The sequence below is a fragment of the Trichosurus vulpecula genome, chromosome 1 (assembly GCF_011100635.1).
Source record: "Trichosurus vulpecula isolate mTriVul1 chromosome 1, mTriVul1.pri, whole genome shotgun sequence".
NCBI lineage: Eukaryota > Metazoa > Chordata > Mammalia > Diprotodontia > Phalangeridae > Trichosurus > Trichosurus vulpecula.
The window spans coordinates 153,509,198-153,523,176 of record NC_050573.1 but is presented as its reverse complement, the minus strand read 5'-3'; the positions used below and the strand labels follow the sequence as shown (position 1 = coordinate 153,523,176).

At 35.3% G+C, this 13,979-nt stretch overlaps 1 protein-coding gene across 1 annotated transcript in view; it reads right to left on the bottom strand.

Annotated features, from left to right (window-relative positions):
* Positions 1-13,979, bottom strand: part of VIRMA (vir like m6A methyltransferase associated) — an 87,729-nt gene that overhangs the window by 24,636 nt on the left and 49,114 nt on the right. The window contains exons 8-11 of the mRNA XM_036759336.1: positions 10,346-11,492; positions 5,486-5,977; positions 4,424-4,578; positions 2,170-2,252 (exon numbers count right to left, since the gene is read on the bottom strand). Of these exons, the coding sequence (XP_036615231.1) occupies positions 2,170-2,252; positions 4,424-4,578; positions 5,486-5,977; positions 10,346-11,492 (1,877 nt within the window). The remainder of the gene's footprint in view (positions 1-2,169; positions 2,253-4,423; positions 4,579-5,485; positions 5,978-10,345; positions 11,493-13,979) is intronic.

The window sequence follows — 13,979 nt, the reverse complement described above, 5'->3', positions numbered from 1 at the left end:
AGTCTATGATATACGTTGAGTGAGCATCAGGAAAATTACCAAAATATGACAAACAACTAATATTTCCACTTCTTACAATGAAACATTGGTTAATAATCTAACCCAAGTACCAACGTACACAAAATGCAAGAATTTCCATGGGAATGAAATCACTAACATCATTGTCCAGAGTCACCCTAAATGAACGACAGACTGAATTAGCCCCTGACCTAATCATAACAATCTATGAAGTGTAATATAAACCAAGTTTCACGTTAAGAAATGCATAACATAAATGTTGCAAAACTGCAAAGAAACATAATCCCAAAGAAAATATAGGAATCACGCTCCCCACTCCTTTGCAGAGTTGGAAGGTCAATGAGCATGAAACACTGCATATATTTTCAGATTTGTTTGACGTATTCATCACTTTTGCTGACTGTTTTTTCTCTTCTTCCTCGTTTCCTTTTTTTTTTTCCTTAAAAAAAATTCTTAGTTATATGGGATGGCTCTCTGGGAAAGGAGAAGAGGAGTTGGATACAGAGGGAAATCAGGTAATATAAAAACAAAGATATCAACAAAAATTATTTTTAAAAGAATGAAATTTGACTTTAACTTGAAATTGAACTGAAATTTGTCCATGAATGGTAATGGGAAATAGAGAATAGACTTGTGATTTTATTGTTATAAGGAGCTCCTGAACAAGTAAACTTCCTCTGTTACTTTTGTGTTCTTGAGTCGTTTTAGTCATATCTGACTTTTTGTGACCCCATTTGGGGTTTTCTTGGCGAAGATACTAGAGTGGTTTGCCATTTCCTTCTCCAGCTCCTTACCTGAATACCAGATCTGGTACACTACCCACTGAGCCAATTTAGTTGCCTTAACTCCCTCTAGCAATAGTTTATGCAGGCAGCAACTTAGAATTCTTAAGAGAGTTGCCTGGGACACTGAGAGGTTAAGTAACTTGCCCACTGTCAACTTGCCCCAGGCAGCAGATGTCAGAGGTAGAATTTGAACCCAGCTCTTCATAACTCTAAGGCCAATCCTCTATTCATATGCCACTGTAAACAATAATATATGATACTGCCAAGACAGCGAGGCAGCACAGTAGATAGAACTCTGGGTCTGGAGTGAGGAAAACCCAAGTTCAAATCTAGCCTGTGACACTAAATGTGTGACCATAGGCAAGTCACTCAACCTCTCCTTGCCTCAGTTTCCTCAACTGTAAATAACAAGAGCCCCTTCTTCTCAGATTTGTGAAGGCAGTATTTGTGAAATGCTTAGCATGGTGCCTGGATCACTGCAAACATTTAATGAATGTTTGTTAATTTAGCTTTTTACTTTTCATTTTTCAAAGCACTTGCAAAAACATTTTATTTGATCCTCATAATAATCCTCTTTATACTAATAATAACTACAATAGTGATAATAAACTAGAGAGGCAAGGCTGCAAAGTGGAAAGAAAGCTGAGTTCAGAGTCAGAAAAATCTGGGTTCATACCCCTCCTCTGACCCCAAATGGCTCTGTGACTTTGGGCAACACATTTAACTTCTGAATGCAAACAGACAACCAAGGTTAAATTTCAGAGAAGGTTCTGCTCAGTACTGGAAAAAAACAGTTTTTCAGCTGGAGCTCCCAATACCAATGTAATCAAATGTCTGGTTTAACAAACAAAAAAAAAAAGCCCATACAAACCCAAAAGAAAAATATTAATAGCATTTACACAGTACTTTAAGGTTTTCAAAAAGCTTAACGTATTTATAAAATATGATCTTCACAATAGTCCTATCAGGTAGGTATGATCGCTATTAGGCTGAAAAAGGTTAAAGGTTAGGAGACTTACCTGGGAGCACATTAGAATTAATGTCAAAGGTGAATTAAAGCCTAGGTCTTCCTGACTAAGATAATCATTTTATCCACTATAACACATTCTCAGGGGCAAATCAGAGCAATATATGGCGAATACACTGAAAGATTTAAACAAAGCTACAAATAAGGGTGAGATACATGTGTGCATATGAGTCTAATAGAAATATACAAAGGGCCCATAGTCAAAAACGTTAGTTTTTATTAACATGATGATTGTGCAATAACAGAAACTAATTTTTTTCTATTCCTTGAGGATAATTTAATGCAATATTGCTATATACTATGATAAATTGTCCTAAAATCAAGTAAAGACTTACTAACCTGTTTAACATATTCAATTAGGCTTGGGATACAATTAATTTCAAATCTAAGGTTTTTCAGAGGTTCCAGCCACTTTCCAAGTTCTGAAAGGAAAAAGAAGAACTTTAAACTTTAGATTAAAATGAAAACTTTCACAATAAAGCCTGTGAAAAGATTCTTGACCAATACAGAAGAACAGTGATATCACATAAAGATTTAATTTCCACAAATTGAATTCTGTTCAGTCTAAAGAATGATTAAATTATGTTTCTATTTTCTTAATGAATGGGTTTGGGGTTTCAAATAATCCTATAAAAGAAGGCAAGAGGCAGTGAGGTAAAAGAGAAATTGTGTTGGGTTGGAGTCAGAGTATCCACGATCGAATTCTGCCTCTGACATTTACTAGCTGTGAGGCCCTGGACAAGTCACTTAACAAGCTCTTAGCCTCAGTTGCTCAAAGGAGGCTCAACTAAATGGCCTCAGAAGCCTCTTCCAAGCTTTTGATCTATGATCTTATGTTAATATTATTCCTGAAATATGTCAGTACTTCAGTTATTTGGTTTCTAATAAGACTTCTGAATTTCCTGAAAAGTCTTCATGGTATCCAATGAATTATCAATTTTCAGCCTTTTTTCCAATTTGAAAAACCAAATTCTGCTTCAATATCAAAAGAAAAATTCAATATACATTACAAACAAGAACAAGGACTCATGGTTTCTCACTGGTATGGGAAATTCTCCAGGGAGAAAACTACATCTAAAAATCCAGGTCAGCACCTTCTCTGAGCACTAAGATATGAAACGACTTGCCCAGCGCCACATAACCAGGATATGTTAGAACTGGTTCCTGACTCAGGTCTCTGGCCAGCTCTCTCAAAAGGTTAGCTCTGTATCCACTATACCACTGAGAGTGTGTCTATCTCTGCACATGCACACGTGTATACAAACATATACATATACATACATACATACACCCACACACACATATATATTTGCATTGTGCAAAACTGCACTAAGACATTTGGAATATACTCTGTGTGTGCATGTGTATACACAAGTTATATATTATTAGGTATTTTATTCTATGTGTTTCTGGTATGTACCTATTTATTTATATGTTTCCACCACTGGAATATAATGCTGCTCTCTATCACCTACATCATGCTTATTCTCAATTACTATTCATTCTAAAAATAAACTAGGGGAGAAATCATATCCCTTGATATAAACTATAGAATATTTAAATCTACTTTGATTTTATTAGACATTACATTAGATAAACTGAAGTACTTATCCATATCAAACATTTGTACATGAAAAACAAAATCTACTTGCAAATAATCTACTGGAATGAAGAGATCATATAAACAAAAAGATAAAAAATATCTACCACATTGGATTCAAATTCGACTGTGTCTATAACATAACTCTGGCTTAATCATTAAAAACAAATTATGAAAATTTTCATACACAAGCAATGCTATACTAAACATACTATAAGGAGAAAGAAAATCAAAATAAAGTCCTCTTACTTTCTTCAACTATGAATAGACTAAACAGCTAAGTGCATAATTTTGATGGAACTCTATTTAGTATGCCAGAATATAGATCTGTTACAAGACCTAAGATTTTATCTAAGATAAAAAGGAAAAAAAATAAGCACCTAATTTAAAATCCTAAGCACATATGACCTAAGAATGTTTGCTCAAAAATGTAAATAAATTTTCTTCCTATCATGTTCTTACACTTGGAAATTGGAAATAATAATACAAAATATTTCTAATTAAGGATGTATATATATTAGAATTTTGAAAAAATGTCCTACATAAGATTTTTTCAGACATATTTTATTCAAAATCAAATTATTTTTTAAAATAAATGTCCATTTTCAACAATCACGTCTCCACATAATTCCAACAGGTTATGGCAAACCACAAACAGTTCATGAATAACTACAAAGGTAAGATATACCCACAATGAAATAAGGGGATAATTGCAAATTTGAAACTGAACACCTCTATTCCAGTTTTAAGTTAGTCATTCTTACTAGTCAATCACCAACTTCCACAATTATTTCTAAGAAAAGATATGTTCCCAATAATTCTCTAAGATTCTTGGCTGTATATAAAACCTTCTTTAACTGAAATCTAATCTTATACAGTGAAAAATATATCAGCATTGCTCTATTCATGATCAAAACCTGATAAGGCATTAGGAGATACTTAAAATAATTTTCCTAGATGTTCTGCACACATTAATAACTTCATGTACCACACCTTGCAACTTCGTGTTATTTTCATCTGCTTTACAAAGCTTCAAGAGAGGCGCTGCATGTTGCTCTAGCATCTGGACATCACTAGAAGACTGAACCACCAACAAAACAAGTATGCACGCATAATTATAAGCTACCGATTTCTTTGACTTGGAGTCCCTGAAACAAGATAAGATTTTTAAGCTCTTGAAACAAATGCATCTATTTCTTCATTCATTATAACATAAAAGGTTTTCTAGGTTCTCAGGTACAAAATGCAGAATCAAAATGCTGTTTTTTGAACCACCTCTTTCCCACTTAAGTTTTAAAGAGAATAAGATAGTTGACAGTTACAAATGCCACACAATATAATTTTCAAATGCCACAATGTAATTTCTGAAGACAGGAGATTATATTGTATTCAAACCCAGTTCATAGGAATAAATGCATACTATTACGCAGCAGTTCTCAAAACTTTTTTGTTCAGAGCAGAGTAAAATTCTTTGCTGCAAGGAATGGCAACAGTGGAGACCTGTCCATGTGTATGCCAATTTAAGTTCCATACAATTCAGAGCACACACTTTGTGAATCACTAGAATAATGGAAATGACAACACAAGCCTTCACAGCTAGAGAAATAAACGTTACTATTACAGATACACATTTGCTTTCCTCCCCCATTACTTCACACAGAGTAGCCATCAACACTACCCCTCTGGGGAAAGGAAGCAGAAACCCCAAAAGTTTGGTTTCTCCCAACCCTGTAGGAGTACTTTGAACACCAACATGGCAGTTTTTATTTCATTTGTGAGGTCTTGTTACTTTATCAGAAAGAGGTGTATGACTACAAGATAACACATGGCATCACAGTGGCAACCCATTTCATCAGGTCAGAGTCACATCATATTTTTGGCAATTTGATATTTCTGTAATTCTACCTTTTAAGCAACTAGCAAGTCAGTTTGAGGCAAACATCCAAAAAAAGTGTCAATTCTTATTTCTGAATTGTCTTCCTTTGAAAAATATGTTGGATTAATCTAGTTTTTCATTATAATGGGAAACAAAACCAAAAAACAGTAAATAATTACCCTAAAGCCTCTTTGGAGTAGTACTCCATTAGAGTAATAAGACTCTGAAGATTCTTTTCAAGACTGAAGACATGACCAACAGCTGCTCTTCCCACAGGGTTAAAAGTAATCTGATAAAGATTATGAAGGGTTCCCAAGAGATCTGAATGGTCAGTTTCCTCATTGTTTGTGCAACGCTGAAAATGACAAAATAGCTCTGTAATAAACTGCAAAGTCTGGGTTGAATACTGTAGCCACAAGGCAAATGTATCATCAATAACACCGTCAGCCTGCAGCCCATCTTCTTCTTCTTGATCAAGAAGGTGACAAAGAGCTCTAATCAGCAAGTTGGTTGCTTCATGTTCCGAGAGGAAAAAAAGAAGACCCTTTTGTGACTGTGTGAGAAACTTCAAAACATCTCTCATAGCCTGCAGTACAGCAGGGTGAGCACTTATTGCCGGAATTGACAGCAGCAAGGTGACCAATTCTAGGAAGTGATGGCTGTGGAGGTATCTGTAAGAAAGATAAAGTGTACACAAGTCACCCATGGATGTTTGCATCCCTGCTTTCTCTCGCCTCCACCTCTTAGAATCTCTAGGGTCCTTCAGAATTCAGCACAAACTTACAAAAAGCTTTTCCCAACTCCCCAACCACCACTGCCCTCCACATTACCTTCCATTTAGTTTACACATACTTAAAGGCATACATACTGTCTTCTCCAACGGAATATAAGCTCCTTGAGAGCAGGAATTGTTTCATTCTTGTCTGTACCCCAATACCGAGCACTGGGCCTCACAGAGGAGATACCTAATAAATGGCTGTCCACTAAACAATTCCCTTGAATGAACAACTTTAACAGAAAGCATAATACAAGCATTTTTTCCTAAACTGTGTCATAAACAGTAATACTGTCATAACGTTTGATTCCTTTCAACACAATATTTCAAAAATACTCCTCCCCTTCCCCTAAGTTCTAAATATGTATTGCAAAGAACTCAAAAGGGTGCTCAAATACTTGCTGATTAACATCTATGAAATTTTTTTGAGGATACTTCATTTTGCTAAAGGTATAAGCATTAGTACCACCACTTTATAGATAAGGAAACAGGCTTTGAAAGACTGTAAAACTTCACTCCTAATTCCACCGATGCTAGTAAACCTATTAATTAGGATTCAAACCCAGGCTGTTTAAAAAAAACACAGAAGACAGGATTAGTAGCACAGGCCTGAAACCCCTACTAGTATAGAAGGCTGAGGCTAGTAGGTCACTTGCATTTGGGTATTTCTGAGCTGCCATAGCACTGAAGCCAATCAAAAGTTGGCCCCTATATGGTGAGTCCTTGAAAGTGGAGGACCAAGAGGCGGCTAAGGAGGGGCAAACTGGCCCAGGTCAGGAAAAACAGTGCAAGTTAAAGCTTCTAATACTAAACAGCATTGGCTCAAGCCCATAAGAGGCTCCTTCACTCCCAGCCCAAGTGAAAAAAGGAAAACCCAATCTCAAAAAACAATAACAACGACAACACACACACACACACACACACACACACACACACACACACACACACAAACAACCCCACCCCCCCCAAAAAAAAACAGACGAGCAAAATTCAGAAGGTAACAGATAAGCAGGGTGTTGTGGATGCTACTATGTTGAATTAAACATACTTTAAAGAAAACTACATAAAGAGTTTAACAGTTTCATATGCACAATCCTCTTTTCTTCCTTCTATATTAGAAACTTTCACATTTGCTAGTTCGTAATAAAAATAAAAGTTAAATAAATAAATAAAATATGTTGCAGTTATTTGTATACCCCTTCAGATTGTAATTTCCAAGAGAACAACAGAAGTCTCTTCTAAGATTTCTATCTCTCTAGCACCTAGCACAATGCTCTGAACAAGGGCTGCCACATGAACCTAATATATTTCAGATGAAAAATCCACGAAACTTAAAAAAAGTTTCTCTTAAGTCATTACATTTAAACTCAAGAAATTTCCCCATAGAAGATGCTACTTCACTTAAGCCTCCCATTAGCTGACATATAAGCAACTACACTTCAGGCAAAAACACAACATAAAAGAAGTCAAGCATAAAATTATCATTAATGGCTTAATTTGCTGCTATCATTTCAAACTGGAATTCATTTCTCTCTCCCTAAAAAATAAAAATCATCTCTTTGCACTGGTTTTCTTATTCCTGCAAATGAAACCTCATTCTCCCAGGAAGCTAAGCCAGAAATCCAGCAATCATGTTTAGATATGAGAGTATAAACAAGAGGGGAAAATCAGTTACCAAATCCTACCAATTTCCTTTCAAAATCAGTGGCAATATAAAGAGGAACTGACTTGGAGTCAAAAGACCTCAGTTTAAGTCTTAGTCCTGCACTTTAGCTGTTGTTGTTTGCTGTTGTTGAGTCATTTCAGTTGTCTGACCCTTCATGACCCCATGTGGGGTTTGCTTGACAGATTCTGGAGTAGTTTGCCATTTCCTTCTCCAGTGGATCCATTTTGTCAATCAGAGGTTAAATGACCTGCCAAGGGTCACACAGCAAGGAAGTGTCTGAGGCTGGATTTGAACTCAGGTCTTCCTGACTCCAGGCCCTGTGTTCTATCCACTGATTGTTGTTGCTATTGTTTGTCCTTCGTTCTTGAAGAGGACCATGACATCAGGGAGGTGATGCCATGACATGCAAGTGAATTGGATTTAAGTGAGGGAGGCCCGTGCAAGGTCACCAGCCTCACTTTCTCCTCCAGAGCCATCTGGGTCCAGTGGCCAGATACGTATCAGAACGATTAGAGAGGGCCCCAAATGCAGAGGAAGACCTTGGCCTTTTAAAGCTAATGTCTTTCAATGAGCCACTAGCTGCCTTCTAGTTAGCTTTATGACACTTAATTTCTCCCAGCCTTTTATTTCCTTATCTATAAAAATTATGTGTTTAGACAAGATCATTTCTCAGTTATGACAAATCACTTACATAAATCCTATATCCCATAAAAACTCTTAGTTATTTTTCTCATTAACTGCAATTAAGCCATACGGTGCTTATGGTATCAGTCTTTTGAACTAAAGAGTAGGACATCACTCACATTCATCTTTATTAAATTTCTTCTTGTTTAAGCAAAGATATGAACAAAGAGTTCTCTAAAGAAGAATCACAAATTATCAACACCCATAGGAAAGCAAGTTCCAAATAATAAATAATAACAGAAATGCAAATCAAAACAACCCTAAGGTTCTACTTCCCACCTAGCAAATTGACAGATGACAAAAGATGGAAACAGTCAATTTTGATGGAGTTGTAGAAGACTAGACACTCTAATGCACTACTGGTGGAGCAGTAAATTAATACAACTATCTTGGAAAGCAATTTGGAATTATGTGAATAAAATGGCTAAAATACGCATTTTTTGAACCAGAAGTTCCAACACTAGGCATACACCCCAAAACTGTCACTGACAAGAAAAGCTCCACATGCAACAAAATATTTTTAACAACACTTTTTTGTAGCAAAAACTGGAAATAAAGTAGATATCCACTGACTGGGCACAATGGCTGAATAAACTGTATATAAATGTAGTGGAATATTATTGTGCTATTGTAAAGAAATGGTGAAATTAGAAAAGCATGGAAAAATTTATCTGAACTGACACAAACAGAAGTAAGTTGGGCCAAGAAATTAATATATACAACAATGACTACAACAATATAAATGTAAAGAATAGAAACCATAAAATGATAAAAAATGAATTAGGCCTCAAAGAAGAGATAAGAGACAACAACTCCCTTAACCCTTTTGCAGAGGTCAGGTGGTAGGAGACAGGATCCACAAGTATGTTGTCAGATTTTTTTCAAACTACTGACTGGTTATGCTGAATCTCTTTTTTAAAAAAAATTATTTCAAATATTAGCTGGTTCTTGGGCAGGAGAAGACAGAAGAATACAGGATAAGGTTTAATTGATATAAAAACCTTTAAAAATTTTAACTTCCAAAAATAATTCTTCTGCCAATCTGTCCATCTATTTTGGATCCTGATTATGTCATCAGCATCATTAGCAACCATTCCAACTTTGAATCAACCCCAAATTTGGAAAATATCTCATGTACATCTTCATCCAAAGAAGTCACTGATAAAAATGTTAATAAGACAGAAGGCTGCAAATGCCATAAGAGACTGCTATCCAGGGTAACAGAGACTGTTACCCAGGGTAACAATAAGAAGTCTTTTCGGATAGAGTCATTCAGCCAACTATAAATCTACCTACCATACTATTAGTCAGTTAAAATATATTACATTCCTAACTCGAGTATATCAACATTATTTAAATTTGTCTTGCTAACTCAGTAGCATTACAGACATCAATTATTATATTATTCTATAGATAATGTCCATTTATGAATCAACTTGCACCCATATCAATTGTTCTTGTTCTTAATGGGATATGAAAAAAGACTAAGTCACAACATTTCAAGAATTTGTGCTCCATCTTAAGTTCCCAAACTTTCTTGGTTTGCAGTACTCTTAGCAATTTTTTTTGCAATGACCCTAGGCTAAATGAACCTAACCATTGCACTTATTAAGTAGTTAGGCTGAAAATTTAAATATCCCACAGTGCTTCTGTGATTGCAGCTCTTGGGAAACATAGTGCTAGGGTTATTTTGAGAGAATATACTTCAAAGCCTGCAAACTCATCATAATCAAATGATACTTTTCCCAAAAAGGCAATTATTTTCTTCAAACTTTCCTTAATAGGAGACTTTTATTTTACTTCTAGCTATCTATAACAGTAGTATGAAAGACCTAAGTTTAACTGTTTACATTTATGTTTAATGCTGTTTCTAATAAAATATTTAATTTAAAAATAAAAAGAAAAGAATCTTACCTGAATAGGACAGGATATGGATCATCTCTCTCTGGAGGCCCAGTAATCCTTGCTATTGTCGGGAATGACTTCACAGGAGGCTGAACCATCGTGTGAGGTGCAGTCTCCATTAAGTGGAAAATTTCATCTAAGAGATTAATAAGCTTCTCTATCTCCCCTTCAGTTATAAGAGAGGATTCCAAAAGATGAACTATATCCAAAGAAGCTTCCACTTCATTTTCATACTCAGGGTTTGTCCTCTCAAGTCCAGGGTCTGTGTCCTGCTCAGACTCACTGTGGTTAGGAATAGAAGACTTCTCTGCCAATTGATCCCCAAGTCTTTTAATTTCAGACAGAATCTCATAGAAGTGACATTTCTGGAGAATAGCAGAACCAGCAGTGACTACTCGCACAGTCTGATCCAAGAGTATGAGCTCCAAAAGTTTCTGATAACCACTTTTTTCATGTAAGTCCTGCCTGCCTCTTAAAAAATCCTCCATGCCTTCAGTCATACTAATAATACTGTCCAAGGCTTTAAAAGCATTTAGCTTAAGAGAAGATGATACATGATCAGCAAATAGCAGTTCAAATAATCCATTGATAACTCCTGCTTCTAAAAGCCCCATCACTCCTTGAGGCCCACATTCTGCTAGTGAGGACACTAATTTAGTTCCAGCTTTGAGCTGTCGGACATTTAAGGCGATGGGCTGACGGAGAGCTACTTGTAAATTCAAAGCCTGCATGGTCCAATCTACCAGCTGACCAATATAGTCTTGTTGTGTATTTTTGAACTGCAAATAACTTAATCCTTTTACTATTAAACTTGGAACTTCTTCCAAAGCTGTGACCCACTTTGCACCTCTATCTTCCTGATAGAGTTCTAAAAGTTCCATTAACTTTATTGAAGCTTCTACTGCCCCAGAATTTTCTTTATCAGGACCTTGGTCTTTCATCCTGCTGACTTCAATTTCAAAAGTTGTCTTGTATGGGCAGCTAAAGTATGCAAGTGGTACAAGTTCTCTGTCATATGGATCATATGTCATTGGAGGCACTGAAGCTAAATCCTCAGCAGTATATTCAACATCAAAGTTCGGATATTTAAATGTCTCACGTTCTAAATCAGCAATTCCATCTTCATCACTAGAAATTTGTTCATAGCCATCATCTCCTGAAAATAAGTTAAAATAATATGTAAGCATGACAAAATTCCTCCGCAAAATAATAATTCCTCAATACTTCTTTCACAGCAGCATGAAGCTTTTTGAAGACTGCTCTCAAGAAGAGCAGGGTCTACCAAGCAGAAAAAACTCAGGGGAATATATGGACTCCCTAATACCTGTCACCTAAAGGATGGCTTAGCTAAGTCTGAACTTGCTCATCACAAGAAGGTTGGATATCATGTAATGAATTTTTGGAGCCACAGAAATTCACAAGGAACAGAGAATGAATTACAAGATGTGTCCATGCAAATAAGACCAATGGATATATCAATGAAATAACAGACTAAAGTACCCCAAAGTTCCTGCTTAAAGTCTAGATCCTTTTAGCTCACTAAATAGTAAAAAAAAAAAAAACCATCTCTTTTAGTTACCATTTGGAAATAACATAGATACCAAAAATATTATCCTTTCCAGACTTCTTGTAACTCGTAAAAAATTATCATTTGAGGGCAGAGAGACAGAGAAGGAAATACAACAACAGTGACAAGAGCAAAAAGAATTTTTAGACTATTCAGCTTCAAGAAAAGAACCCTAAGTGTGTTAATATTAAAAACAATGAACACTGTAGATAAAATATTAGTTCAGGCTGCACTTTGCCAAAAAGTCTCCTAAGTCTGGGAATTAAAGTCTTAATCTAAATCTTAAGGATATAAAAATTAATATGTTTACAATTTATAAAAACTTAAATCTTTATCAAAATTGAACATTTTCTTTATTTTAAACTCTGACTACCAGGCCTAGTTTTACAAAGGGTAGAACAAAGTAAGCTGTAGTTCCTTCTAACCTCAAATTCTATGATATAGTAAGCAGTTTAAAGTAGTTTAAAGCTTCAAATTCACATATGAAAACTAAAGTAAATACTGTGAAAGACAACTACTTGAAGACTAAAATGACCCTAAATGATGAAATTAAGAAATAATAAGAGGATGTTCCAAAGCAAAGTTAGGACCAGTTTTTATATTAAGAAATATTTTCTCTTCTTTTCAGTCATATTAATAGCAAGCTTCTTTGGAGTTTCTACCTTCTACTAAAGCAAGTTTAGGATTAAAATGAAAGAAACTAATTTCACATAATCTCCCTGTATCTCAGGAGAAACAAGACATAAATAAAATATTTTCTTTATCAAGCTTATTTATGTTTCTAAACAAAATGAATTTGCTATGTCTACTACAAATAAATCCTTTGTTTTCACAAGTTGTATTCAGTCAACTTATAAGAGAAAAATGACAAGTTAAAAAACGTTAATGCAAACATTATCAATTTTCAGCAAGTTTAAGAGGTAGCTCAAACTTTTAACCAATAAATAACACCCCTTCACAATATATCTGAAGAACTCAAAACTTAATTAAACACTGTAAGGAATACCATGTCACCTTCATACTCAATTAAAATTAGTTTCGATCTCATGAAAAACAATTTTTCCTCAACAAAATTTTGTATTTACATTTTCTAGTTCAGTGGGAACTCCTAACACTCAACACTCTATCTCCAAGTCTAAGCATTGTCAGTGGGTATCCTCCAAGCCTCGAACTCTCTCCCTCATTATCTCCCCTAAAGTTTCAGTTAAATTCCCACTTTCTGCAAGAGGATTCTCCTAGTCCTTTCTTAGTGCCTTCCCTCTGAGACTACCCCAAATTTACCTGTATACATCTTGTTTGGTTGTTTGCATGTTGTCTCCCTCTTTAGACTGTGAGCTCCTTGAGAGCAGGAACTATTTTTTTTGTCTTTCTTTGTATCTCCAACACTTAGCACAGATCCTGGCACATAGCAGGCATTTAATAAATGCTACTGATGGACTGACTGAATACAAACATAATTATATATAGCCATCTTAAAACACTGGAGGATTCCAAACACTTATAAACTGATGAACAAAACTTTTTAGCCATAAAGAACATGATATTGACCTGCAACTTTGAAAATGAATAATAAAATGTGAAGTACTCAAAACTAATCATGTACTCTTTTTAAAGGGGTAATTATTTTTAAAAGATCTTATAAGATTTAATCAACCCCTGCTTTATGTAGCTCAAAAGTCTCTTCCTTATTCTCTACTCCACGTCCCACATGGGTTGTTCTATAGCAACTTTTAATGCTCTTTGCCAGTCAGATTCTGCTGAAACATTGACCTCTAGAGCTTTCACTTACTCTCTAATACTATTTTTATGTATTTCATTTAAACATCTATAGGCATGAAGGGCTGCTTATTTTAAAACTTAAGTTTTTTTGAAGGGTTGATTGTTGGAATATTTCTCTCACACACCTTTAGCATTTTCTAAGGCTCAAAACTATTTCGCCAGGCCAGGAGCTAGCAAGGCTGACATGATATTTCTATTTAGTAAGAGATTACCCAGCTGTCCTGCAGTAAGAATCAAATCAACCAGCTTTTCCTTTCTTTTTACATAAAAAGTTTCTGATTGTGTTTTTCCCCTAAC